The 26,960-nt window shown below is 27.8% G+C and overlaps 4 protein-coding genes across 10 annotated transcripts in view; 3 read left to right on the top strand and 1 right to left on the bottom strand.

Moving 5' to 3' along the window:
* Kank (kank) overlaps positions 1–17,309 on the top strand; it is a 38,449-nt gene extending 21,140 nt beyond the window's left edge. For 2 of the 3 annotated variants that reach the window (XM_035083541.1, XM_035083542.1), the window contains exons 5-10: positions 9,989–10,101; positions 10,414–10,494; positions 11,560–11,775; positions 12,645–13,930; positions 15,371–15,977; positions 16,197–17,309. In XM_035083541.1, coding sequence (XP_034939432.1) covers positions 9,989–10,101; positions 10,414–10,494; positions 11,560–11,775; positions 12,645–13,930; positions 15,371–15,977; positions 16,197–16,637 — 2,744 coding nt within the window. In that variant the 3' untranslated portion in view covers positions 16,638–17,309. Of the gene's footprint in view, positions 1–6,788; positions 6,839–9,988; positions 10,102–10,413; positions 10,495–11,559; positions 11,776–12,644; positions 13,931–15,370; positions 15,978–16,196 lie in introns of those variants that run through there. The other variant, XM_035083544.1, reaches the window with a different exon arrangement.
* On the bottom strand, positions 4,926–24,125 carry LOC118067030 (probable ribosome production factor 1). 2 transcript variants are annotated; one of them, XM_035083547.1, is made up of 4 exons: positions 23,414–24,125; positions 23,057–23,321; positions 22,173–22,226; positions 4,926–5,359 (listed from the first exon to the last, which is right to left on the bottom strand). In XM_035083547.1, exons 1-4 carry the CDS (start codon positions 23,985–23,987, stop codon positions 5,296–5,298), a joined length of 957 nt encoding a protein of 318 aa, XP_034939438.1. In that variant the 5' UTR covers positions 23,988–24,125; the 3' UTR covers positions 4,926–5,295. The 2 variants fall into 2 exon arrangements, with proteins under 2 accessions (XP_034939438.1, XP_034939437.1); XM_035083546.1 differs by lacking the exons at positions 4,926–5,359; positions 22,173–22,226 and adding an exon at positions 22,688–22,972 and having other exon boundaries at positions 23,414–24,124.
* On the top strand, positions 19,363–20,433 carry Bet1 (blocked early in transport 1). Of its 4 annotated transcripts, none has more exons than XM_035083549.1 (4): positions 19,363–19,475; positions 19,795–19,838; positions 19,915–20,078; positions 20,157–20,433. In XM_035083549.1, the coding sequence occupies exons 2-4, from the start codon at positions 19,811–19,813 to the stop codon at positions 20,310–20,312; spliced, it is 348 nt and encodes a 115-aa protein (XP_034939440.1). In that variant the 5' UTR covers positions 19,363–19,475; positions 19,795–19,810; the 3' UTR covers positions 20,313–20,433. The 4 variants fall into 4 exon arrangements, with proteins under 4 accessions (XP_034939440.1, XP_034939439.1, XP_034939442.1 ...); XM_035083548.1 differs by having other exon boundaries at positions 19,672–19,838; positions 20,157–20,432; XM_035083551.1 differs by having other exon boundaries at positions 19,795–19,829; positions 20,157–20,430.
* Positions 20,688–22,685, top strand: LOC118067029 (THUMP domain-containing protein 3-like). The gene is made up of 6 exons (XM_035083545.1): positions 20,688–20,901; positions 21,078–21,190; positions 21,293–21,773; positions 21,855–22,213; positions 22,293–22,430; positions 22,484–22,685. Exons 1-6 carry the CDS (start codon positions 20,781–20,783, stop codon positions 22,673–22,675), a joined length of 1,404 nt encoding a protein of 467 aa, XP_034939436.1. The 5' UTR covers positions 20,688–20,780; the 3' UTR covers positions 22,676–22,685.
* Positions 24,126–26,960: the final 2,835 nt, after the last annotated feature.

Genomic DNA, 26,960 nt, shown 5'->3' with positions numbered 1-26,960 from the left:
CTACGATTTACAGTGATATTATTAATTATTGAAGATGATTTTATATTCAAAGATTTTTCGATTAAATATCCTAATTTTTATTTATCATTACATACTAGTTGAGAAGAATTATGATATCAATAGAAAAATCATTGTTATAGTGTATCAGGAAAGTTTTTATTATTTATAACTTTTATAATAATGTAAGTAATTTTTTCTTTGAACTGACTGTAATTGACACCGACATTAATTCTCAAATACAAGAAAGTACATTCAACAGTAATACATAATCAAATGGCTTTTGATCACGATATAAACTTAAATAATAGCACTTTCGCAATCATTTGGTCATTGAAAAATAGCATGTTGAAAAATCTAGGTGAAATTCAATGACTCGTGATTATTCCTAAAATGTGTAAATAATGATGATAATTTTACGCGTGTGTTCTTAATTCGCACTAAATATACATACTTTTTTCTTTTCTGACTTAACTGAATGATCTTGTTAGGCATATGATCAACAAGTGGAACTAAATGTTTAATGAAAAATGATCCTTCAACACGGAAATTCACGCAAAATTAATTCTTATTCTAAATACTTATTTTTTTTTCTTTCTCTTAAGATCATTTGTGTAATAAAACTATTAAATAGTTTTATATAAATATGAAATAACAATCCTTTTGCTTCGTTAACTGCATTAGATTACATTTTCCTCGTCAGCAAATTTAAGCATCCACTTTATCGTTAAATTTGACGCTTTCTCTCACGACTCCTGTATATCTTGACGCGAAAGTAATCAGGCATCACGACTTTACTTGGTAGTATAAAGTGGTATAATATAAAGTAAATCCTCTTGAGAAGATTTCACGCCGATGGAGAAGACGTGTGAATTGCGGTGAAAACAGAACTGTGCATAGTAAATCCAGTTGTCATTTTAATTTACTGTAGAAAGATGTTAACTGTTTTAAATTATCATCTTTATAGTCTGTTTAATGAAGCACTTTTTAAAATAATTATGCATGTTTTCGTCTGATTTACGGGATCACTTCCTTTCTCATGAGGTTATTTCAACAATTACTTATTGTATTGTTCTCTTTTATATTGCAATATTATTTTTATCACGATTAATTAACTTTTTTTATTTCCTCTTTTACTTTCTTTTTTTTTGTCACATCAGAATAATTAACCTTTACATGAAAATAATTGAAAAAATTAATAAACTCTATTTAATAATTTTGTAAGTCAATTGAAAAATATTTGAAGAAAAAAAAAACTTTTTAAAATTATTCATGGGTTATTAATTTAATAAAAAATAATTACTTTTTCCATAAATATTCATTTGTACAGCTAAAAATGAATTTTAAGATTAATTTCCATCGTTTAGTCATACAAGAAAATTTTCCGAGAGTTGTTTTCTAATCTTCTTTTTGTTGAATATTAGCAGTAAAATACTATTACTATGATAAATACAGAAGAAAAAAATGAATTAATTAAGGATGTAAATTTTAATGAAATGCTATAAATAATTTTTATCAGTTATTTTTAAAATGAGGGGATGATAGTTTCACGAGAAGTAGCTAAAATATACGATGAAGTTTAAGAGCAGAAGTCGTAGTCGTCAGTGCGTGTCTGGAACCACCTGCTTCCGCTAGTTCATCTATAGCGATTCTTTGTCGTTTCCAGTATTTCCAGTTATTTTCAACGAAAAAGAACAAATGAGAAGGATAAAAAAATGGCTATGAGAACAATGTAATTTCTCTTCAGTCGATCGAATCGAGGGTATACTTTCAAACTGTCATTAAATCCTTATAAATCTGTAAAGGCGACTTGATTTAATATTAAATTGTTGCGCTTGAAAGCGTTTCTCCGCTATTTGACTACACTCCAACAAATCAAAAGTACCTTCATCATCTAGTTTTCTGTGACTTTCTCTTGCCTATTATTTTTTAAAGATTAGTTTAATTTAGGAGCTAATCAATTAATCCATTTATGATAAAAGTCTCAACTTATCATACCATAAAGCAACTTTTTAAAAATAGCATTGAAGAAAAATGTCAGTAGATTACATGTTGAATTTATTTTCAATAATACAGTTTTTGTTTACTTTAATCGTTCGTCGAACAAGCCGATAATTTGCTCAATTGATTTTTATATCAATATTTCAATGAATAACAATGCTCTTTAAATAAATTTAATGCTGTATTCTTTATAAAAAAGACCAATAAGACAAGAAATCTTTTTTATCTAAATAAAATTATCTGATTACTAGTAGTTTATGATTATACAGATAATAACAATGAGTATAATCGATAAAGCGTTGTTTTCAGTATTAAAAAAAATTTTGAATTCATGTTTAAATAAACAACTTTTTTACTTCCCATTAGGAAGTTATTGTAATTGGGTCGATTGGTGAAATTTGAATTTTCATTAAATCTTCACGTTTCAAGATATTTGCAAGCATACTGACATATTTTTAGAATGATGTATGTGTGTACGTATGTATGTATGTATATATGTACGGACGTCAGCATTTTTTTCGTTTTCGATATCTTAAGAACGGATCAAGATATCAACTTTAACCAAAATTAATTCGAAAGATATTGTTATAAAGAAGATCTGAAAGAAAATTAAACGAATTCGATAGAGCCGTTCTTTTTTATAACAAAATAACTAATAAAAAATGAAAAGATTAGCTATCTAAAATACTTTTAAGCCAAACAACAACAATTTCATTTGAAAATTAAGTCGATATTGACTAGACATTATTTTTCACAACCAAATATGACTCTTAACAATTACGCATTGTTTATAACAATATGAATTTGTTATAAATAATTGAAAATTGTATTTATTGATTAACTGATGCGTATATCACATGGATTCGGATGTTTTCAACAAACATTGATTACAACTATTTAAATTTGTTACAAACAATTACTAATGGGAAGTTCGTCGTGTTAGCACAGACAAAGTGTGCTCAGACCTATTTTTTTATTATTGGCATTAAATTATTCTCTTTGTAATACATTTTAATAATCGTGACTAAACAAAAAAATGTTTGGCTAAGTAATCTTTCGAGCTTAACGCAGCAATTAAAGGGACATAATCAAATATTAGTTGATGGCATTATAGGTTTTTCCAAAGGACAAGTTAAATATGTAAAAATAACTGAGGAAAGTATAACTAGGCATAAGTGGGACATTCCCAAAGTGTCGTCTTTTGTGAAAGGATATTCAAACATTTTTTTTTGCTTCTTAAAAAAACTAGCGATAACTAAAAGATGTTGAAGTAATATAATATAAAATAACATCCATAAAATATTTTTTCTATACATTATAAAACACTTGTTCCCAAGTGGCAGAAGGTTTCGACTAAAAAATTACAGGTGCGAAGTTCTTTAAAAAATTCTGCTCTACTACTCATTGAGGACTAGAAGCATGCGGGAAGAACGTGCCATTATTGTTATAAACTCAACTCTGACAGCTGTGACCACCTGCTATCAAATGGCTACCATGCAGTTACTATAGGCCATTAAAATTGACTTTCCTATGTAGATGAAGTTCTCGGAATACATTATCACTTGTCTTACAGTTAAAGCCAGCTCCATATCCTACTAAAATAAAAGTACCTGCAAAGTTAAAGCACACAGCAAGTACCATCGTTACCACCAGTAAATCTACCTGCAACTAGTTAATATATTCAGTATCCTAATCAATCATAAAATTTTATATATACCGCCCATTTCGTACCACCTATTGAGAAGTCATACAATGTATACATATACTGACCTTTTCATACCTGCACAATTGATTCCAGATGTAGGCAAATCTTTGTGAATTCTTCCTGATACCCACAAGCACCAACAGATTTCCGGACGTGAGAATATTTTTTCAATAAACAGAATGAAAAGTTCGTTGCTACTTTTATGTTGAATCCATACTGAAATATCTGCAAACTATAACATTGTATGAGGAATGAATATAAGAAAAATTATGATAAGGTATTGATAATGATAAATCTTCAACAATACAATAGTATTGATTATTATAATGATGGTATTAACACATGCTTATAATTTTTAAAAACCATTACATATCAAAGAGATAACCATGATTGCTATTTAATAGCTCGCATAAACCCATCAATGATTCAAAGGCATTGTCTAGACTCGATAATACAACAGAGGAATGAGCTGACCTTTGTTTGCTTGAATTGATAAAAATTATAAATTTATTTTAAATTTTATTTTAATCAAAAGTATTGAATTAATTTTTCAGTTGGTTTTTGATCAAAATGTACACACTCTCACAAGGATTTGTCATGGCTATTGAGTTTCTTAATTATATTTATTACCATGTTGTTTTGTTCCAATCTGTTGAATTTACGGTTTTTTTTTTTAAAAAAAAGTTAACTTCTGTTTTCGATTTTGTGGTAACAGTTTATTTTAATAACTTATGATGATAATTGATAGTCATATTGTATGTATAATGATATTTATCATACCGTTGGGGAACTCAAAGGGAAAAATACTTGATCTTTCCTGTCTCTTTTTGCATTATCCTATTCTTATTATTGAATAAAATATTTTTACAACTTTCACAGTAACACCTTTGCATTTTATTAGCAAGTTTGATTTATGGAGATCAATAATATGTTCCAAGCATCATATTTGTAAACAAAAAAAGAAAAACAGTTGGACAAATTGTAAAACGAAATAGAAGTATCTTATAAAACTATCAATGATGAAAATAAAAATATAACAGTGAATATAAACAGTTTTGTTTTCACATGATTTATCACAGTTATTGATTCAAGAAATTTGAATTATTTTTAAAATTGTGCTCAACATGATCAAACAATAGTTTTTAATCAAAATTAAATAACTAAATTTTTAATGGTCTAAAAATCTATACTCAATAAATAAAAAAAGAGCCTCGTTACATTTTTTCCTCACATAATTAACCTTACGTAATAAATAGATTTATGTATTTCTCCATTTAATCATGAAAAAAAGAAATAGATTCTAAGGTCGTACACAGGTGCACTATGTATCCAATACACAGTTTCAGATGGATAGTATATATGTACCTATTGCCAAGGTAGATTCATTAATCACTGAAGTACTCCGAGAACCCAGGTATTCGTTTGTGGCATCTGGTCATAAATGAAATGACGATTGCAGACTACAGGTCTATTAGAAATATCTCGGGACACGTCAGTTTAGTGCAACCTTGCGCGCCGACCGGTACACACATATGGCTCTCTTATGCACCTGTCAACCGACCGTTTGAATGCAACTGTTACCATTTGGAAATTTAAAAGTCGCTGCTAAGCATCTCGGCATTTAATTCCATAGTAACAATACCATTTATTGTATTTCTGAAAAATAAAAAATACATTTTTTTTATAAATAAATATAATTTGTCTTTTTAATGTATTTATTAATTCATTCAATTTCTATGTCTAAAGAATCAAAAAATCTAATTTATAAAAATTTCATTCAACAAAAGAGCAAGCCAATGGAGAAATTCATTTTTTAATGACAGTAAGATATTTTAATGGAAAAAAAAATGAAAAATTAATTGAACAAATTATTTTTAACTTTTGAATGAATTTATTGAATAGACAAAAGTGAGGTTAAATGTATAAAAATTTGAAAAATATACTTATCAATTAAAAAAGAGAAATTTTTGAAAATTAATTGCAATAAAGTAAAAATAAATTTTTATTGTTAAATCACTCAGTCACTAGCGATGATGTACCTGTCTATTTACTTAACAATTAAAAGTACTTTTTAATCAAATAAAAAAAATGACATGACTTAGGTTATAAAAAGATTAATGTTGATTGAATTGAGTTGTGTATCAGAAAAATTGCACTACTTTTTATAAATAGAAAAACCAATTTGAAATGAACTTAGTCAGTGACAAGCTGTCAATAATGACATCAATACCAAAGAAAAAGGTTATCAAAGACATTTATATCGATATTTAGTTTAAAAAATTTTATCGTAAAAGAAAGATTTAAAATCTTTTATTCAATCAAAGGGTTTTAATATAAATATAATAATATTATTTTCGAAGGGGACAAACGGAAGCTAATGAAGGCCGGTTTTTCCCCCTCTAGTTTACCTCACAATAGAGTTTCCTCTCACTCGATCTTTTTTACTCTTTCTTTCTCTCTTTCTCTTTGTCCCTCACTCTCAAATCTTCAGGGTACTCGTGCTGCAGTTTTATATACCGGCGTAACAGTCAAACGCGGCCTCGCGGCGGCAAAACATATGTCCGACCTCGAACAAGTGAACAAACTCTTGATAAAATTATTTATTTCTAACGAAAATCAATTTAAATATGCTATCAGTACTTTACGATATTTCATTGTGATAAAGTAATATTAATTTTACATTTTTTGTTTCATTATATTTATTTTTTATACGTAAAAACCACCATCAACTTTTTCACAGAAAAATGTCCAAAGATATTGTAAATATCTTTCAGTTTCAAAACAAAACGTAATTAAATGTGATATCCAATTTTTTGTACCTTTTTTAAGCCTTCTTAAGTATCATTTACCGTTTTTATATGAACCAAAATATTTAATTTAATATTTGTGATGATAACCAGTGGTTTTTTTTCAATATTTATATAATTGAGAGAAACAGAGAAAGAATAGTGTATTTGTGATATTAAAAAATATGAAGTTTAATAAAATTTTATAGTTTAAGTTGAATTAATTATCTTAAAAAGATATAAAATTGTTCATTCTTTGGGAATATTTTTATAAAGAACAAAAAAATGGGAGTCAAAAATTTCTTCATGAAGAGGTTGCCCTTTTGCAAATTGAAAAAAAGGAAATATCGTAAGTTTTAATTTATTTTATAAAATTGATTCAATAAATGACCTAATAAAAATAATCTTATTAACGACAAAATATGTTTACATAATTGATCATTAATTTCATTCAAATGAAATGAAATTACTGGCATGCGGGGTCTATTGAGAGATAAGATTACTGGATAAAAACAAGCTACTCCACAAAGAATAACAATAAAAAGAACAATAAAAAGTGGTCTCGATTATTGACATTTCATAATTACTGATGTTCTTTAATCTTTTTCTTTTTCCTCTACTTTATTCTTTCCGGTGATAAATAATTTTTCTGGAACAAACATTTTTCATTGCTAAAGTGGCTGATATGTCCGAGATGCTATTGACTGTACGTTTTTCTTATTATGTAGAGCTTAGAGTATTCCATTACATCCACGTCAATTGCGGGGGCAAAGTTAACTATATACATAATACTTGTTCTCTTTATCTCGAACCAAACAAGTTGAATTCATTATCAAGTCTCGCACTAATCCACATATGTATCAACTAAGACGCCAATGAATAATATGTGAATAAAATTAATGTGGTATTTATTCTCACATCGAGTATAAAAATACATGTGTGAACTTTTATTCGACTTGTTCGATCTTCCATTACCAATATTTTTATCCAATAACTGTAGCAACGATACCCAAAGGCTAAACAATCTACTACACTTTTTCATTCCTACATTGTAACTTTTTTTTGTTATTATCTATTCCACTCACGCATTGAAATTATGAAATATTGAGTATTTTATATCGATAAAAATTTATCGATGCAATAATTCATTTAATTAATAAACAAATAAATTTCTTTGAATAATTGTTTTCAGGCATTTTTGCATGATACTTTTTTGTTACATTTATGCAATTTCACCAATTATTTTTCATCATATTGACTCCGCTTTTTAGGGCATTTAACTTTGAACTATTTTCTTTTTTTTTATGAAAAAAGAAGTATTTTTTAATATTGTTACTAATTATCCTAATAATTCATTATCCTAATTAATAATGAAGAGTGGGCATGAAATTAGTATTGACAAATTTGGATTCGACACTCGAAAAAGTTGATGAATTATTTTAGTCATGTTTTCAAATCTGTAATAGTCTATTTTCTTGTTTATCCATTAGGAGGTATGTTATTTATAAAATACTGAATTTAGTACGTGTTTTTGTAGCAATATTTAGTCATATTTCAACAACCTATGCAAGACTTATTTTATTAATAGACATTTATTTGTGTTGAGAAATAATTTTCATCTTTACTGTAGCAGCTTTTTTAAAAATATTACTAGATTGTTTAACTCAAATAAAAAATAATATTATTGGTCTACTTCCTATTAATTGAACAAACAATTTTGAAAAACTATCAATATCTTATTTGTTTTAATTATTTAATATTAATATTCAATTAAATTTTTGTTGTATTTATTATTAATCATTATCAACAAGGAAATAAAATAATTTTATAAACGATATTATCGTAATTTGTTAAAAAAATTTTTCATTAATATATTCAAATAAAAAAAAAACAATAATTTTTATCAATTTTATTATTTTATTTGTGTTCTAATTATTCTATGATTATTAAAAGAGCATAAAAGTTTTATGAATTTTAATGACAATTGGAATTTGTAGATTAAAAGATATTTTATTTGCATAAAATAATTTTCCGTTAATAAACTTATTAAATCAATTGATTAATGTGAAGATAAACTAATTTTCATAATTTAAGCATTACTTATTTATAACTCTATTGTATAAAATGTTTTTTCACATAACTGTAGTGGATCTAAACATGTGAATTTTCAAGTAAATTACAAATTTCACATAAAAATTCCGTTTCACGCAAAAGAAAACCTTCCAAACGACTTTCACGGTGTAATAGCTAACATATACAAAAAAGAAAAAAAAAAAGATGGAAAATGGAAGATTCTATAGAATCATTGAAGCAATTTTATTTTAATGTTATCTACTGCTCCATCTTTATCGCGTGGAAAATATCAAAAATATACAAGTACTTCTTATGAAATTTATTACAGACCCCCCACTATGTTAACATTTATTAATTATAATTCATTATTCATCAAGTACGGATTTACAGTTATAATCATCAACGCCATATGTCTGTTATTATAATTATATGTATTCTTTAGTAAAAAAAAAAAAATAGAAAACGAGCGTGATTATAAGAAGGTACTCTGGAGCGTATCCTTAAATGTAAATCTCCTTTACTTCACTCTCACGCAATACTCTTGTATTGTGATCCTCTGAATGATTGTTATGCAACCCTAGTAGTTACAACAAACAATTGTCTTGCTTTGCAAACAATTGTAATTCTTGGTTTATCACTCTTATAATATAAGTAAAAAGTAAATTAATATTGCAAGACAAATTTATTTATTTGTACTTTTCCAAGGTGAAATGAAAAATAGGTCATTGTCAGAAATTTTATTCTCAATTTCTTGAATTATTAATTAAAAATAGAGAATTTTGAATACTAAATTCCTACTTTTTATCTTTACTGTAAATTATAATCGGGTCCATTGACTTTTTAAAGAAATAAATTACATCAATATTTAACAATGATATGTTTACAACACTTCTAGAAACTTTAATTACATAAAATTAATATTAATAAGAAATTAAAATTAATATGAAATAAATAAAAAATTAAAAAAAAAAATTTTTTATCACGAATTTGTCATTTAAGTTTCCAAAAAAAGACTTCTTTGCCATGAACTTGTCTAAAATAGTTACCAAGCACAGGAGAGTATTACTTAACTTTTTCTATTGAACCACAGAATTAATTATTCTCGAATGAATCATAATTTGTTTATCATGGTTAAGAGATACTCAAATTTGATACATTTACATACCACAAAGGCAAATGAATTTGAATTATTAAAATATAAACTAATTATATTCATCATTTTTTTCCTATTAACAATTTTAATTTCAATTGTTTAAACATAATTATATAATTAAAAAAAAAAAAAAACTTCTTTGAAGGCTCTAATAATTTAAAACCCAAAAGTAATTCCCATCATTGCGATACATTGTTGTGAAATGGATGAATAAATAATATTATAATTCAATCAGTTATGTAAATAATTTGAATAAACATTTTTTTTTTTCAGATGGAACGACAATCGCTTGCCCCATTCACCCAATTCACGTGGATCAAACTACGGATTTCGACGCTGCAAGTATCGGCAGTGGTAACTCGAATCTCAGTACAGGAGCACTTCAAGTGAGTAATATAAATAAAATAAGTTATTGAACTGCTGAACACGAAAGGCAAAATATTTTAAGGCTGAAAAGATTTCCAAATAAACGTATAGATTACCATCATTGATAATATTGACATGATAGTGTAATAAATACGGTAAAAATAGCTTAAGGAATGGACTGATAACATCAAAGTTTTCACTAATGAATATGAAAACTTGCTATCTTTTCCTTATGATTTATTAATATTATCTTCAAATCATTTTTCTTAAAACTTATCATAATTTCTATCTATGTTTATCAATGTTCTTGATGATAAATATTTCTCTTGTAGAATATCCGAGAGCAGATGGCGATCTCTTTGGAACGGATGAAGGAACTTGAAGAGCAAGTCAAAATTATTCCCGTGCTACAGGTAAACAACTAAAGACACGATTTTGTTAATACTTCATGAGGTATTTCTTAGAGGTCTAAAACTTTTAATTCTAAGTTTATACTGTTTCAATCGGATGTCTGAATTTCGAACACTGCATTTAATCCAATACATTCAACTAATAGCAAGATTATACATTTCTCAGTATACAAATCTAAAAGGTCTATCTTTGTTCTAATAGAATTTATAGAATCCTATATTTGCTTAGACGAAGAAGAACGATAAATCCTGGCTCAACTTTCTCACTACACTGAAATGCTAGGATCCCTAGGATCAGTCGTTGAGTCATTATGAACTTCGGTCCTTGAGACTTGTATACATACTATTTTATTTTTATTTTTCTACCTGGAAAAAAATCCTCACAGCTTGCAAATTTACAACACAGTATATTTTTTATATTTTATCTCGAAAGCTTGAGATGTCGAGATATTTGTCACGTAGGCATGACAGTCAAGAAATTTCAACTTTGGGAAAAAAGTCATTTTAAAATTTAACTTTATTTTAAGAATTACTATTAAATAAAATCTCGAAATAAAAATCTAATTATGTAACAAACAAAATAATTATTTATAATAATATTTCTAAATTCATCTATTTAGTTTATCAAGAAATTTTTAATATTCAAAAAGATTATTAGAAAAATGGATTTGTCGTTAAAAATTATTTAAAAATATTTACAATAACATTCTGAAATATTGTTGCTAAGTATCAAGAAATAGCACGGCCCACTAAGCTGATTAGTTGCTCCTCCCATGCCATTCCCTTTTCATTCATACTATGATGAACTAAATTACCTTGCTTCAGCATGAGAATATTATTATTACCCATAGCAACGTCTCAAATTTATGGTCTTACTGGTAGTAAGAAGAATACTCTGTCGCTTTCTTTTAAATGCTCGTAGTACGCTTTGACACCTTTTAGTAAAGTCCGAAACGTGGAGCAGGCAAGATGTCTCTATCGTTCTCAGATATAAAAACGCGGGTTCTCTACTATTTTCAAATGATAGTTAGAGTGGAGTATTTAATTATATTTTTTAACACTTACCAGGTGCAAGTGTCAGTGCTCAAAGAGGAAAAAAGAAGTTTACAAAAACAAGTGGAAGATTTCAATAATAGCAAACCAACACTTGATGTAGTTAGTGACAGGTTGAGAAGTCAATCGTTCTCCGATAGACATGGTCCAAGAAGTAAAAGCGTTCCCACAAGAGATATGGGTGTCATGTGTGGAGTAATGACAAGGGATGTTGGAGTTTCACATCAGCAGGTAATTGATTTTTTTTTCTTTTTTAATATTTGAACAAATTTAGTGATGTGTGTAATCAGAATTTCACTTAGATAAAGAATCTTTTCAAAAAAGTGTAGACAGTATAATTGGCCAATTATTGTGATAATAAAGACTACAAAAGTTATCACCGAGTTCAAACATTCATTTCTTGTAGTTAATTCAGCTAATTAATTATTATTTTTCCTATTGAGCAAACAGTGGAATCCAAATTTGTGCTCTGATTGTTTGCTTATGATTGTGCTTTCTAAATGTTTCTATATAGTAAATTGCGTTGTGTTTATCCTAGATGTTCACTGTACGAACGTTTGAGTTATGTAAAAAATGTGACCATACTTTATTATATTATACAATTTTTTTTAATAAATCCATTTTTGCCTATCACCTCTTTTTATAATAAACTTTTTATAAATTTATCTAATAATTGTCTACATTGGAATTTGATTTAAAAAAATAAATAAAAATTTTGAATGTTAATAATTAACTAGTAACCAACTAATTAAAAGTTTGTTTATCATTCAAATTATTTTACTAAAATTAATAGGTCTAAAACTGTGAGATGTTAATCAAAATTTTATAAAATTTTATTTGAACAAACATTAATTAATATAAATAAAAAAGCTAACTGATTACTATAGTTTCCTACTAATTATCGAACATGTTTAATCGTATGATTTAAAAATAATTTATTCTAAATTATTGGTAAACACTTAAAAATGAAATCTTTTTAATTATTGAGTAACTGTAGACGTAAATATATGTATGTGAAAAATAAAATAAAATGAATAAAATTATATAAAAGATGATATCCGGTTTTTAAACTGTATAATAAATTGTTAATTCTTTTTAAGGTTCGAACAAGAGATACGGGAATGGTTACAAGCACACCGATTCAACCAGCAGGTTGTTTAACAAATTTTGCAGCATTGCGAATAGACGAAGCTGATTTCGAAGCTAAGAAGACCTTCGAAACCCCTACATCAAACAGAAATGTAAAAAAATACAATGAAATGTCACGGGTGGATAATTCAACTTATGACAAGAATACTGTAAGTCTATCGAACCTTTCACAAAGCAGCCAAACGACAGATTTATCACCCATCTTCTCAAGAAAACATTCTTTGGAAAGAGGACCTTTAAAAATTGACAATTATTTCCCAGATATTAAACAACTGAAAGATACTTCAACCAATACTGACAAACTAGAGCCCAAGAGACTCACAAAAAGCGATCTTCTTATCGAAGAGATAGCACCTGCTATCATTCAGACTTCTAAACCATCGGAAATTCAGAAAAGGACTCGAACCTTTGGTACAGAAACTCGGTTGAAAATGAGAGATGTTCGTACTCCAGATGACATTGTTATAATCATTGAAGATGCGGTAAAAATGTACAAAGAATCGATAAAAAAGGAAACTGTCTCCAGAGGAACTCAATGCATTCCGGAAGTGTCTCGAGTTCCATTGAAAGTGGACAAAGAAGTGCAAATCTCTGAACCATTCAAAATGAGATCCAATGTCGGAGTTATGGTGAAGCCAAGAACCTCCGAAGCTGCAACAGATGCAGGTCCAGGGCCTGGAAGAAAATCTATTGCTACAGGGCCTGATCCAGTTGCCCTTCAGCCAATTTCTTTGAATTCAATGAATTCTCGAAGTCATTCCTTCAATTATGGAGACACGAAACCTAAACGAAAAACTACAAAATCTGTTGGAGTAATTGTTGAAGGTCTCGTAAAGACTTCATTTAAAAGCACAGACACTGTAGGTCTTGCTCCAAAACGACGAGAGTTTGGAACATCTCCGATGAAGAAAAAGTTTGTTGACGTCTCTGTTGGAGATTCCTTAAAACCACATATCTCAATATCTTGTGCTGCTAATTATTGCGATAATTGTAAAGAAACGATAAAAAATTTAGCAAAACAGATTTTAAATAATAATGAAAATAATTATAGGAATGAAAATAATAATAATAATAACAATAAAGATAATGGAGTTTCAAGGATACCACGACCATCACATATTACATTAAATAATGATTTCCGAAAGCAATTCAAGAGACAAGATACTTATACGAAAATTCCCTCAGGATTAATTAGATATGATGTCGATAATAAAGAGACTTACGACATAAATAACAAGTAAGTAATTTTAATGAATTTTTTTAATGAAAAAAATTGGCGAGTTTGTTATATAATGAGTTAGTAAGCCAAGAAAAGAAGTTTATTATAAAATAATTCTTTTTATTTGTAATTTCATATTGTATTGATTTATTACATGAACATAATTTGAAAGTTTTGAACAGTCATCGTTTTAATTAGAGATGCAAATTGTTTGAACAAATTACTCCCCTAGATACGGTGAAAACAGTATTTAAATTTGTCATAGATTTATTGACATTAGCAACCCTATTTTCATTCATCATCTCTGTTATTATAAACATTTTTTTTTCAATTCAGAAATATAACAATTTAAAATGCCAAGTCAGAGATAATACTGTTCATTGATTGATGTTCTTACATAATAACAAAATTCAAATTAATCAATATAAATTCAAATCCTTTGATATCAGATATTCATTTAAATACTTTAGTATTTTCAATCGATATAAAAAGGTAATAAAAAGGTTTGATGAATATTTGTAAAGAAATCTCAAATCAGAAACAATGATAACTTGAATATACTTTTTTTACGTGCAACAATTTTTTTAACCCTGTATACTGAAAGGAATAAAAAGCGCGTGCGTGCCCGGCAGCTGCATGTTACCCACACATAATTTTCCCCACATAAATTATATGTTCATTCTCCACATCGCGTTGCCAGAATTCGCGCGTGCGTCATGCTAACTGGTTTGTTGTACTTACTATCATTTACCCTAGTCTGGTACTACGACTCAAAGTAGTCGGGTTATTTTTATTATTACGGAAGCACTGAATATTCTTGATAAATCGTTGACATTTTTTGTTATTTCGAACAATCTTGTTTGCATATGTAGTAGTACAGTAGCAGTCGAGGACAAAATAAGCATTGATATGGTGATAGTGGTTGAACGCGTTTTTTGAATAAATTAAAATCGATGCTTCAACGACAGCAGCTCAACTGTCTTGCAAATGGATCGGAATTCAGGATTGAGTCCCCGCGCTTTCGTGAAGAACGGTAATCTATTTTTATGTTGTCTTCGATTTTTTATTTTCAATTGTCCTTGATTTATAATTAAGTTTTTTTCGATGAAATACAATCATAAATAATTATTTGCTACATTGATTAGGAAAACTATAGATAAAAAGTTATTTGGTGACAAAAAATGCTCAGTTCTTTGTGAATAACTTCAATTATATTTTTAAGTCTTTGTAATATTCCAGAATTGCTTAAAAAGTGATTATAAATAATATTTAGCGAATTGAACATGATAAGAACAGTACTTATAAGTTTGAACAAAGAACTTTCTTTAAAAATTGAAATTCAATTATGTATAATTTATTGAGGATTCCAAAAGAAAATGAATTGTGTAATTTATTGAATGTCTAATACTATTTAAGAATAATGGAAGATATAATTAAATAATAAACTCTTTGTTTTAGACTTCAACAACTGGCAACAGAAGAACACAAAGATGAGAAAAAAGAATCAAAGGAAATTAGTTCACCTGAGAAAGAAATAATTACTGATGAAAAGGGTAGTAGTCTACCAGAGTCTGCCCTATTCGAACCAATTCGAGATAAATCACGGGTAAAGAAAGAACCATCTAGAGAGATGAGAGCAGCTATGAAAGTTTTAAATGATAACTTGAAAAAATCTCCAAGTAAAAACATATCTCATCAAATAAAAAATGCTACAAATGTAATCCAACAAGAGTGGTTCAAGATTTCCAGCACAGCTTCAGCAAATCCTCTAGATGTTGAAGATTACTTGGATTGTTTTGAAGAGTATTCAAGCTTTTTGTTGGAGTACATCGTTAACATGACTGATTCAAGTGGAAATACTGCAATGCATTATGCAGTATCTCATGGCAACTTTGATGTTGTTTCGATACTTTTAGACTCAAAAGTCTGTGACATTAATACAGCTAATGTCGCTGGATATACTGCTGTGATGTTGGCAGCTTTGGCCGAAGTTAGAAATTCTACTCACGCCTCAGTAGCTAATAGACTATTCCAATTAGCTGATGTTAACATTAGAGCCAAACTTGTAAGTAAATAAATTAAGTTTCTTATTTGACATTTGGTATTTTTTCGATAAATTATAACTAAATTATTAAATAATAATTGGAGTTGAATCCAATACGTGAATTTCATATTATAAAAACAATTAATAATAAATTTCAAATTGATTACATAACTTTTTTGAATGAATAATAATAAACATCCAATTAAAATGAATTAATTCTAATATCTTTTACTTTTTTAGCATGGTCAAACTGCTTTAATGCTGGCTGTATCTCACGGAAGGAAAGATATGACGAGATTACTCCTAGATGCAGGAGCAGCAGTTAACATTCAAGATGAAGATGGTAGTACAGCTTTAATGTGTGCTGCTGAACACGGTCATATTGATATCGTGCGATTACTACTTGCTCATCCAGACTGTGACTCATCGATTGTCGATGTTGATGGCAGTTCAGCTTTAAAAATTGCCCTAGAAGCCGGACATAGGGATATAGGAGTACTTTTATATGCTCATGAACGAGTGAATCGTGGAACAAGTCCACACTCATCTATGAGGAGGAGTCGAAGAGGTTCGAAACCTACAACACCAACTGGACCTTCTCCATCGGCACCAGCCAGTCCTGCACCTTCGCGGAGATTTCATTCGTCAAATGCTTCTTTAACAAAATACTCGGGGAAGTAATTAGAACTATTAGTTCTATCGTATAAAAATTATTTTGCAGTTAGAAGATGGGAAATTAATACAAGCCAGTTTTTTCATACCAGGGGAAGAAATTATTATTGATAGTGAATATAATTTTTTTAAAGGAAATATTTTATTGAAAATTTATTAAATTATTCATTTTTCAAAAGGACGTTATTTTATAATTATAGAATAGTTTTTTCTCTTGGTATACAAATGAGATGTCAGTAAAAAAGTGTTAGATAATTTAATAACTATTTTTCTATACCCGTTTTATCGAGAATTTATAAACAGCATTTTTTAATTAATTAATTGTTTGATTAATTAATTAATAGAAAACTAGTCGACTTTTATCAAAACTGATGTTGAGTAATGTCAAAAATTAGATTCAGATTAGTTTTCTCAGGTGCTACTTGATGCTACTCTCTTTGGTGCTCTGTAAATTCTGAAAACATTCCCTTCCTCTTTCACTCAACGACTCAAATTATTTATCAATTCTTAAATCAACCTACTTATCAGTAAAAATATCAAATAAAATTTTTGAATTATTTTAATGAAAAATCATAGCATTTGTGGAAATGTTTGATCCCGATGTCTTCCAGAAAAAAAAATAATAGAACAAAAATAGAAGACACACGAAGGTAGCACTGAACATTCCAATTATTAGAAAATGAAAAATTAAATAATAAAAAGAAAAAATTCAAATTTTAAAATACATAGGCCTAAATCATTTTATGGACCATTGGGAACAATAAGAGACTTTTTTGAACATTTTATTATCAATTTTAATTAGACTTTTTAATACAAATATGAAGAGGTATAAATAAATAAATTATTTATAAGTAGCGATAGATTGGTAGATCCTCAATATATATACTGTGCTACCAAACATGAACTTTTAAAAATTATAGTAGTTACATGAAGAATATAGAAATTTAGTGTCTTTGGATCTGATGAGAATTATTGAATGTTGTTATTATACTAAAATTTAAATATTTAACGTATATATCTATGGACTGATTAGTGCACGCATAGGATAAATAATAATTATCATGTGGGTAGAATTCAGTAAGGAAAAAATATATATCATATACAATGTAAATTTCAATAGAATTTAAAATGAAAAAATTATCATATAATAACAGTATAAAATAAAATCGTTTGAGAAAAGGGGAGGTTTTAAATAAAATTGTCATAATTTTTGACAGAAGGAAAAGTATACTTTGTGAATAAAATGATGAAGAATGATTGAGTACTACGCAATAGTAAAACAGTCAATAAATGGTTTTGTTAAAAATTTTAAATCATATATGTAAAAAAATTCGAAGAGATTTGTGGTATGTATACTGGAAGCATTGGCTAGTACTGGTGAAGTGACGTAAAAGCGTTACACTTAATTTATATTAGAGGGTTGTAAATAGTAGATTAATTAAGTTAATTATTTATAAAACTCATAAATTAATTACTTAACGATAATTTGTTAGTCGAAATATTTGAATATCTGTTCATTAATATAAATAAAAATTAATTTTAGGGATAAAATTGAAAAACTCATCAGTGAATTGGAAAAAAGTTGATATTTAAAAGGACAGAACATTTTAGAAAAGTGAAAATAAATTTATCGTAATGTTAACAGAAGTATAACGATAATATTGACTTTTGAATATAGCGTAATGAATTTAAATAAAAGTAATTAAACAATGATGTTTAGAAATCCAGATATTTAAAAAGTAAATAAACATGTTTTTCATTGTTTGTGCCTTTGTATGTAACATATTATTATATTATATAATATATATAAATATAATCATCATGATAATAAATATTGGAGTAATTCAAAATTTACTCATTGAAAATTCTAATTGAATTTTTTTTATTAACCTGATTATTACACAAAAAAGGCAAATTTAATGGAATTTAAAATTATAGGCAATTATGGATATTTGTCTATAAATTAAGTGTTGATGAGGTAAGGAAAAATTAGAATTTATAAATATTTACAGCAATGATAGAAAGGATGAACTTAGCAAATTAGTAGAATCATTTTAAGGAAGCGGATGTTACTCCTTCTTTCTGTCGAACATTCGTTTAATTAGTAAAGTTTAAAAAAACCATCAATATTTTTCATTTAAATACAGATAAAAGTAAAAAATTATGACTTCTGCTCATTCGTTCAGGAAGTCTTAAATTAACTTCTGAACATAGAATTTTATGCTATAAAAGTGATAACGAAAGCTCCATTGAAACGAGTGCAGACACGAACAATAATAGAATGATCACAAGTTTAAACAAGTAATAGTTAAGAAAAAAAGTTCCTCGTACGCTATTGTAACTTTAATCCATAATTCAAATAAATAATCCATTTTGAATGTATTTTCTTACGTCACAGAAAAGAGATAAATTTCACAAAAATTTTTATCGATAGCATTTAATAGATATTTACAAATTAATCTAAATCTGGGTTTAATTCATGTTTCAACTTATTAATTTGTATAATTACTTGAATTTTTATATATGTGTGTAGAGTATCGATGAGGATTTTTCATACTTCTTGATATAATAGTTTTTATAATATCAGGAAAGAAAAACATCTAGCCCGCGTTGAAGACTGCTTTTGCGCACATCTTGTCTGTGATTGTCACCGATTGCAGCGTCTTCTAGAGAGAGCAGCGATAAACACTCGCTCCAAACATCAACGAAGTTAGCTACTCATTAAAAAAAACATTGCAGTGTTAGCTTCATGTACACATGAGTTAGTTAAATGGTATCTTCAAAACATGACATATGTAAACATTCAAATTTCACAGATATGCTAGTTTTGAAAATGATAAATCCAAGGTGAATTTTTGAAATAAATAAAACTTAAAAATTCAACATTTGACATTTTGGTTAATTTGCTTCAAGTATTATTGACATTAGATTTATGTTGATTAAGATCCAAACTAGTTTGATGACGTGGACTTCACTTGAATTTTCATTGTAATTGTTTGGTATTGCTAGAAATGTGATTAATGAACGTAAAAATTTGTTTCAGCGTTTGAAATAGAAAAGAAATAATATAATGAAATAGAATCATAAAGTGTTCTTCGAAATACATTAAAGTTCAATATTAAAATAACATACTAACTTATTTAATGAAACTATATTATTTTTTAAGATAAAGAAAATTGAAAATGAGGAGATCTAACTCAGGTAAACCGGGTAAATTACAGAAATTATTAGCTATTATCAAATTTTTACATAAAATTTAGTATTGAGCTTGATTATATTTTGACAGCTGGTTATAGCTATGAACCTTTACCTACATCATCACAAAATCTACTTGAAGAGGAAAATGAAAGATTGGAAGAAGATCTCAAGGATAAAATACATGCCCTTAAAACATTATCTATTGATATTGGGACAGAAGTGAAATATCAGGATAAAATATTAAGAGACATGGTAAAGTATATCTGACTAAGTTAATTTAACTCATTTTATATCAAATTTTAATTGTAAGTTATTTTTTAATGATTACAGGATGATGATTTTGAAAGAACTAGTGGCTCGTTAACAAATTCAGTAGCAAGAGTTATTAGAATGGCAAAAGCAGGTCACAATTACTATATTATCTATTTATTTTTATTTTCTATATTCGTATTTTTTGTATTATGGGTAGTTTTGAAGTTTAAATGATAAATTCTTCATATTGGAAAATTTATATATCATCTATTGTAATTTTAACTTTGATATATCATTAATTCACAGCAAAATCTTTGTTGTACATCGAAAAAATGTTTAAATATTTATAATGTATATTTATATAAATATAAATTATTTCTATTTCAATTTCATCTGATTTCTTTATTTCTGTGTTTTATCTTGTCTTTCTACTAAAATACAAGGTTAACGAAGATTGATTTTTTGCACATTTTTGCGGTATGTTATGGTACATCATCTCTTGAAGATTTAATTTTTCGAAAAATGATTTCCGGTTTTTCAACAAAAACCGTGATCCATTTCGATTTTTAAATTTAAATCCAATGTCTGAAGATTTTTCTTCAAGTCTCTTTTCTACCATAAATAGTATTTGAGCGTTTCTATTATAACGGGTAAGAAAAGCTGGCGAAGAGCTGTTTCGTAAACAACAAGTTGGTTTTTTAAATGCGCAATTTTAGTAATAATTTGATAATGAATAAAGACAAGGTAACAGAATTATCGAGAATTTTTGAAATTTCTCGCAATGATCCGAATATTATTACTATCAGTGCAACTGTCGATACTGGTAAGTTGATAAATAAATACACGTGTTTATTGTATTATAAAGACCTAACCTTACATCTTATCTAGAATAAAAATTTGGATGCACATGTAATTTAAATATAATGGCATTTTAATTAAATATTCCTGAGATAAATATTTCGTTGTAAATAGTTATTTACAAATGTTTATTTGTTGTAGGTTTTGAATGGACAGCGATTGATGAATGTAGAGAAAAAATATCACAGCATTTACGAGTATTTAAAGACCGTGGAAAAATATATTTCAACATTGCTATATCAGATTTTCCTAAAGTAAAACTCCATTTTTTTTGTCAACTAATTTATACCTTGATACGTTTTTAATCAGAAGTAACTTTTTATATGTATTTATTTAATTAATTTTTTTTTCATTAGGTAGAGCTTTTGAGATCTATAGATAACATTTATCTAGTAGCTGATGTACAATATCTATCGTACGACAAAAATGATAAAGACATTAATCTAGAATTACTAAAAAATTTAGTAAATACTAATACTCAATTAACAAAGTATTTAAATGCCTGGAAACAATTTATAGAATTCCGTGGAAAAATATATCCAACTTTAGAAGAATATACAAGTACTGTTCAATCATATAAAGCAGAAAAAGAAAAGAGAGATGATGATTTGAAAGATAAAAGTTCAGTTAGAGGCAAGCGAAAAAGAGGAGCTGATCCTTCACTATGTGAAGAAAATGATGTTTTGTCTTTTAGAGTTACATGTGAAAGAAATGGAACTCATAATTTTTCATCAAGAGATGCTTCTGGGGCGTTGGGTGGAAAGTTTCAAGATAAATTCCATTGGATTGTCGATCTTACATCCCACCAGCTAGAAATCCTTTGCAGAATTGCTGACAGTAAAAACATATTCATCAATGAAATTTAATTAAATAAATATTCTAAACGTTTTACTTCAATTAAACCACATAAATTTATAGATGAAACGATTTTGAATCTACGTATTACACCAGCATCAATGCATCGAAGAAATATAATTGATTTTGGTCCAACAACACTTCGTGCTACTATTTGTTATAATTTATTAAGGTTGGCTAATCCAAAACCAGGTGATATCATTGTTGATCCGATGTGTGGTGGTGGATCAATCCCTATAGAAGCAGCATTAGGGATTAATTGGGCTCATATTATTGGAGGAGACAATCATGAAAAAGCAATAGAAAGATCAAAGGCAAATTTTGAAGGACTTTGTAAAAGTTACAAATCAGACATAATCCAGTGGAATATAACTAATTTACCTTTTAAAGATTCTTCTATTGACGCAATTGTTACTGACATGGTGAAGAATATATCTGAAAATGAGAATATAAATCTAAAAATTATTATTCTTAATCATTTGAACTAATTTTTATTTTTAGCCATTTGGAAAAAGGATAGGCTCAGTGGCAAATAATAAAATTCTTTACAAAAAAGGTCTACTAGAATTAGTGAGAGTAGTAAGAATGAAGTATGGAAGATTAGTATTATTTACTCATGATCGACGAAATATTACTATGGTAAGATTATTTATTCATATAAATTGATAAATACTCATAAAATATTTTTATAGGCATTCAAAGCAGTTAAAGATTATATTCGAATAAAAAAAACACTTAATATAAGTATGGGAGGTTTAACTGCAGTTGCTTATGTTCTAAAACGGACTAACTTAGCTTATAATAAGTTCTTCATGCCAGCAGGAGAGAGTGTAAAAACTTTAAACACTCATAAAAATCCTTCAAATTCGTCAGAATCAGACTAATTTTTAACAAAATTCTTTTTATATTTTTTTGACTTTATTTACAAGTACACAGTTGTTGTCTATGTAATTCATTCTCAAGTAGTAAGTTTAAAAATAAATATTTTAAAATAAAATATTAATTATAAGAAGAATTTTCGACGACTTGTTTCCATAGCATGACGTCTGCCTTGAATGATCCATTCATAGTCACCATGCTTGCTATCAAAAGTACCATGTTGAAGTGATCTCAATCTTAAGGTAAATCTAGGACCTAATTCCCTCAATTTTACTCTATTACCTTTTAAATCAAACTCATACCTGTATTAAGAATCATTTAGTTTAATACAAATATATTCGAAAAATGTTTTATTACAATATCCACAGATATAAGACATTATTTACCTGTGATGCCGGAAAAAAATGTAATCTCGTTGATTGTGAAAAGTGACGGCTCTACGTCCTTTGAATTCAGGTTCATAATGGAATAAAGCTCCCAGCATACGTCCAATTGTGTGTCCCAAACGAGTTGTAAAATTATTTAGAATGACTTCTGGTCTATGTGATGTAATTTCTTTGTGACTTCTTTTCAATTCCGGTGTTATTTTGACATTGCTGAGTTTAAAGAGAGCTGTAGGTCCATCTGGTAAATGAATAACTAACATACCATCTAAAAACAAATTAAGAGAGAATGTTAGAAAAAAATTAATCCGAGAGACATGAATTGCTTCTATGAAAATGTGACTTAGGTTGAATACTTACTAGGTTGACATTGATTTTCATTAACAATCACAATATCTGTAAATCCACGTGCGGTAGCAGACTTCACCATTTTTTTTACTCCAGAACGATTACGATAAAGAGATATAGAGTTAGGAATAATCCGAGTTAATTCTCTACCGAATATTCTAGTCTTTCTTGTTGGATTATCAGCATAAGTTATTAATACTTTGGGCTCATAATCTTTTCTATAATAAGCAGAAAATTCATCATGCATCAATTCTGCCTTGAGCTCAGCATTTTCTTCATCATCAATATCACCCTGAATTGTTGTTTCATCTTTTTCTCTGAGGCTTTCAATTGTATGAGGGATTCCTTTAGGTAATCCTTCTTGAATTCGACGTTTTTTTTCTTCTTTTTTTACTTTTGCCTTTTCTTTTAATAATTGTCGAACTTTCATTTGTCTTACAGCTTTGCATTTTATGTGATTGAAATTTGTATCATTTGGAAATCTAACCTTATTCCCTTTTTCTTCACAATCTTCTTTTTTTTTTTCTCTTTGATCCTCTTTAACTTTGCAGCTCAGAGGATTTTTACGTAAATCCTTAATCTTCATTTTTCACAATTAATTAATTTTATTATTATACGTAATAAAATTGATACACGCGTAATAAACAAACTAATTAGTCAACGGATTTTGGAGTACACGTGTTTATTGCATTCATTTTGTCGAGAACCACTGCTCAAATTTCAGAGTCTGTATCTTTCCTCTCTAGAGAGCGCGCAAAAAGCGGCAATTATTATTTTATAACGCCAATAGATGGCAATATAGTATTATTCCAATCTTATCAAAAACAGCAGAGAAGAGAGACCAAGTATACTATACTCTGCTATAGCAGAGAAGAGAGACCACTGGTCTCTCTTCTCTGCCAGTAGGGAGCGTGACATCCGTCCCCAATAAGATGTCAGTCAAAGGCATTTTTACAATCTTTTAAATTTAAATCTTTAAATGTATAATCTTACTGATTGTCAATCAAATTCTATGATGCCCAGATTTTTTATCTAATGATCATTTTAAAAATAAGCTTTATTCTTTTAATCTTTGAAAATTGGTTTTTTTCATTTTCAATCATTTAATATTCAATCAAATTATAAAAATTTTTCTTTTTTTTATTATTTATTTATTATTAACTTCGAAAAAAGTTCCACTGGCATAAATGCGGGTCCTACATTTAATTTTTCATGCCTCTTTTATTTTGAAAAAAATGTTTTTATAAAACTACTATGACAGCAAATGTAGCCACTCATTAGCGAGGATTAAATTCATTTTGTTTTTGCTATTCAATTTGATTTTGCTTTTTTTTTTTGTTATAAACCATTTAAAAAAAAAAAAAAAAATTGCAGAAAAAATATATCTTATTTGATGAAGAATTCAATTCTCTACAAATGAGTGGCTATAAAAACAGTCACTCAATCTGAGTCTGATTTTCCTTACATTCGGGGGTTTGAGAACTCGGAAAAAGTTTTTTTCTATCGAAGAGAAACTGTTTCCATCATTTCTACGTTTTTTTTTTACAATTTCGCTTTAAGCCTTATATCATATGATCTCTGGGCTGCGGAAATTGCTTCCTCTGGTTTTCTTCGTTCCCTACTACCGGAGAACCAAACAAAGCTCCGCCCTTCATACTATCTCGGCCAGATGCCAGGTTAGCGTGCCATCTTGCGGGTACGTTCGTAAATGCTGACTTCATTTTTTACCTCCCATGAGGACTGGACATCTATACTGGTCTCTCTTCTCTGCTTATACAAAGAAAAGTCTTCTTTCTGGCTCATGTAATGTCATGTAATTCCTACTACATAAAGAAGGATGTTTAGGCTTATAATCTAATGATAATAACATTTTTATCTTAATGTTAACGTAATAACGTAATCCAAGTGAACAAAATTTGAAAACTGAATTATTAAAAAGTTGAAAAACTTCAATAATAATGTCTGTCAGTATTATTCTCTTCTTTAATAAACATAAACAATTTTCGTGCAACGAAAAGAAAAAGTTTTATTACTTAAGTTTTTATAAAAATAAATCAGTATTTGTAATGAATACCTCAATTTACCTGAATTTAAATATAAATATAATATGAATATAAATTTATTAATAAATTTTAATATAAATCACTAGTCAATTCAATTATTTTAAAATAAAATAATCAGGGTCAATTAAAGAATTCAAAAATCATTCCTGAAGTTATAAGTCTAACTTTTATTTATATTTAAGAAAATTTACATTTGCTGGTATCTCTCTAACTTTGGTTTTCTACACTTCCAAATTATGAGCCACGTTGTCTTAGCTCCCGTCGAATATTTGTGCGTTCAACTACTGCCCATAAATATTCTGACAATGTCATCCTATATATAAATTGATATTATAACAAATTATTTAAATTTAATATAAAATGATTGAATAAATTCAAATCATAATCACTAAGCTGAAGCTGTTTCTGAAGTTGAACATCATGATGCTGAAGTTGTTTCTGAAGCTGAAGATCATGATGCTGAAGCTGTTTCTGAAACTGAGAATGATGATGCTGTTTTAAGTGTTGAAGAGGATGATACCCAAGCTTTCCCAGGAGTTGAAAATAATAATTAGGAAGCTCTTCCAGGAGTTGAAAATAATAATTCTGAAGCTCTCCCAGGTGCTGAAAATGATGTTGTAATGATGCAAATAGGTAATAAAAATTCATGTTTCCTGAATTTAATATATACTCTATGACTCTATACCGATTTGATAATAAATTTTTTGAATTAATATTCCAGCAAGAGAGAACAACTCTAATTTGGCAAAAGCCAAATTTTCTATGTGTCGTCATATATGCTTGTGCCTTAAATGCACATACATATGATTGAACACTGTGCAGCTGCATATAGGCGACGTAACTTGAGCGTAAAGTATAAATGCATAATTTGCAGACAAAAGTCACCGGCGATTGTTCGAGTCATTTTCTAATTATTATTTCTATTTAGGGATAGACTTTAATTTTCATAGTTTATTCTATCCAATTGATTCAAATTTAATCTCAGTTTTTAGTAAAAAATATTCCTATAAATTACTTTCATTATTCTCTAAAATAATAAACAAATGAAAGAATATTAAGTCTTAAGAAAAGTAAATTATAATCATTAAGATTAAAATTACGAGCTAATTATTATGTTCAATGGACGAGTAAAAAAAAATATAAAAATCTACATTTACAGTCTAAAAACCTTTAAGTACAAAAAAAACCTTTCTTAATTTTTCTAAAGCAGTATGTTACTCGTTACATATTGATCAATAATACTATTTATTAGACAGAAATTTATTTTCTTCAACCTCATCTGTGCTACACTTCTTTAGAATAGAAAAAACAAATTAAGTTATTTTTTTTAAAAATATACTTATTATTATGTAACTTATATACACGTATAATATATTTTTATTTGAGTAATTAAAAATACTTAATAAAAAAATTACGTTTTTGTGTTAAAACTAATTGTCGTGTGAACTAAATTGAGTAATGATAAAAATTTAATAGGATCTTAATTTTATTTCTCT

The sequence above is a fragment of the Chelonus insularis genome, unplaced genomic scaffold (assembly GCF_013357705.1).
Source record: "Chelonus insularis isolate UGA/USDA-ARS -01 unplaced genomic scaffold, ASM1335770v1 contig_35_pilon, whole genome shotgun sequence".
NCBI lineage: Eukaryota > Metazoa > Arthropoda > Insecta > Hymenoptera > Braconidae > Chelonus > Chelonus insularis.
Note: the sequence above shows the minus strand (reverse complement) of the source record. Positions and strands in the feature narration are given on the sequence as shown.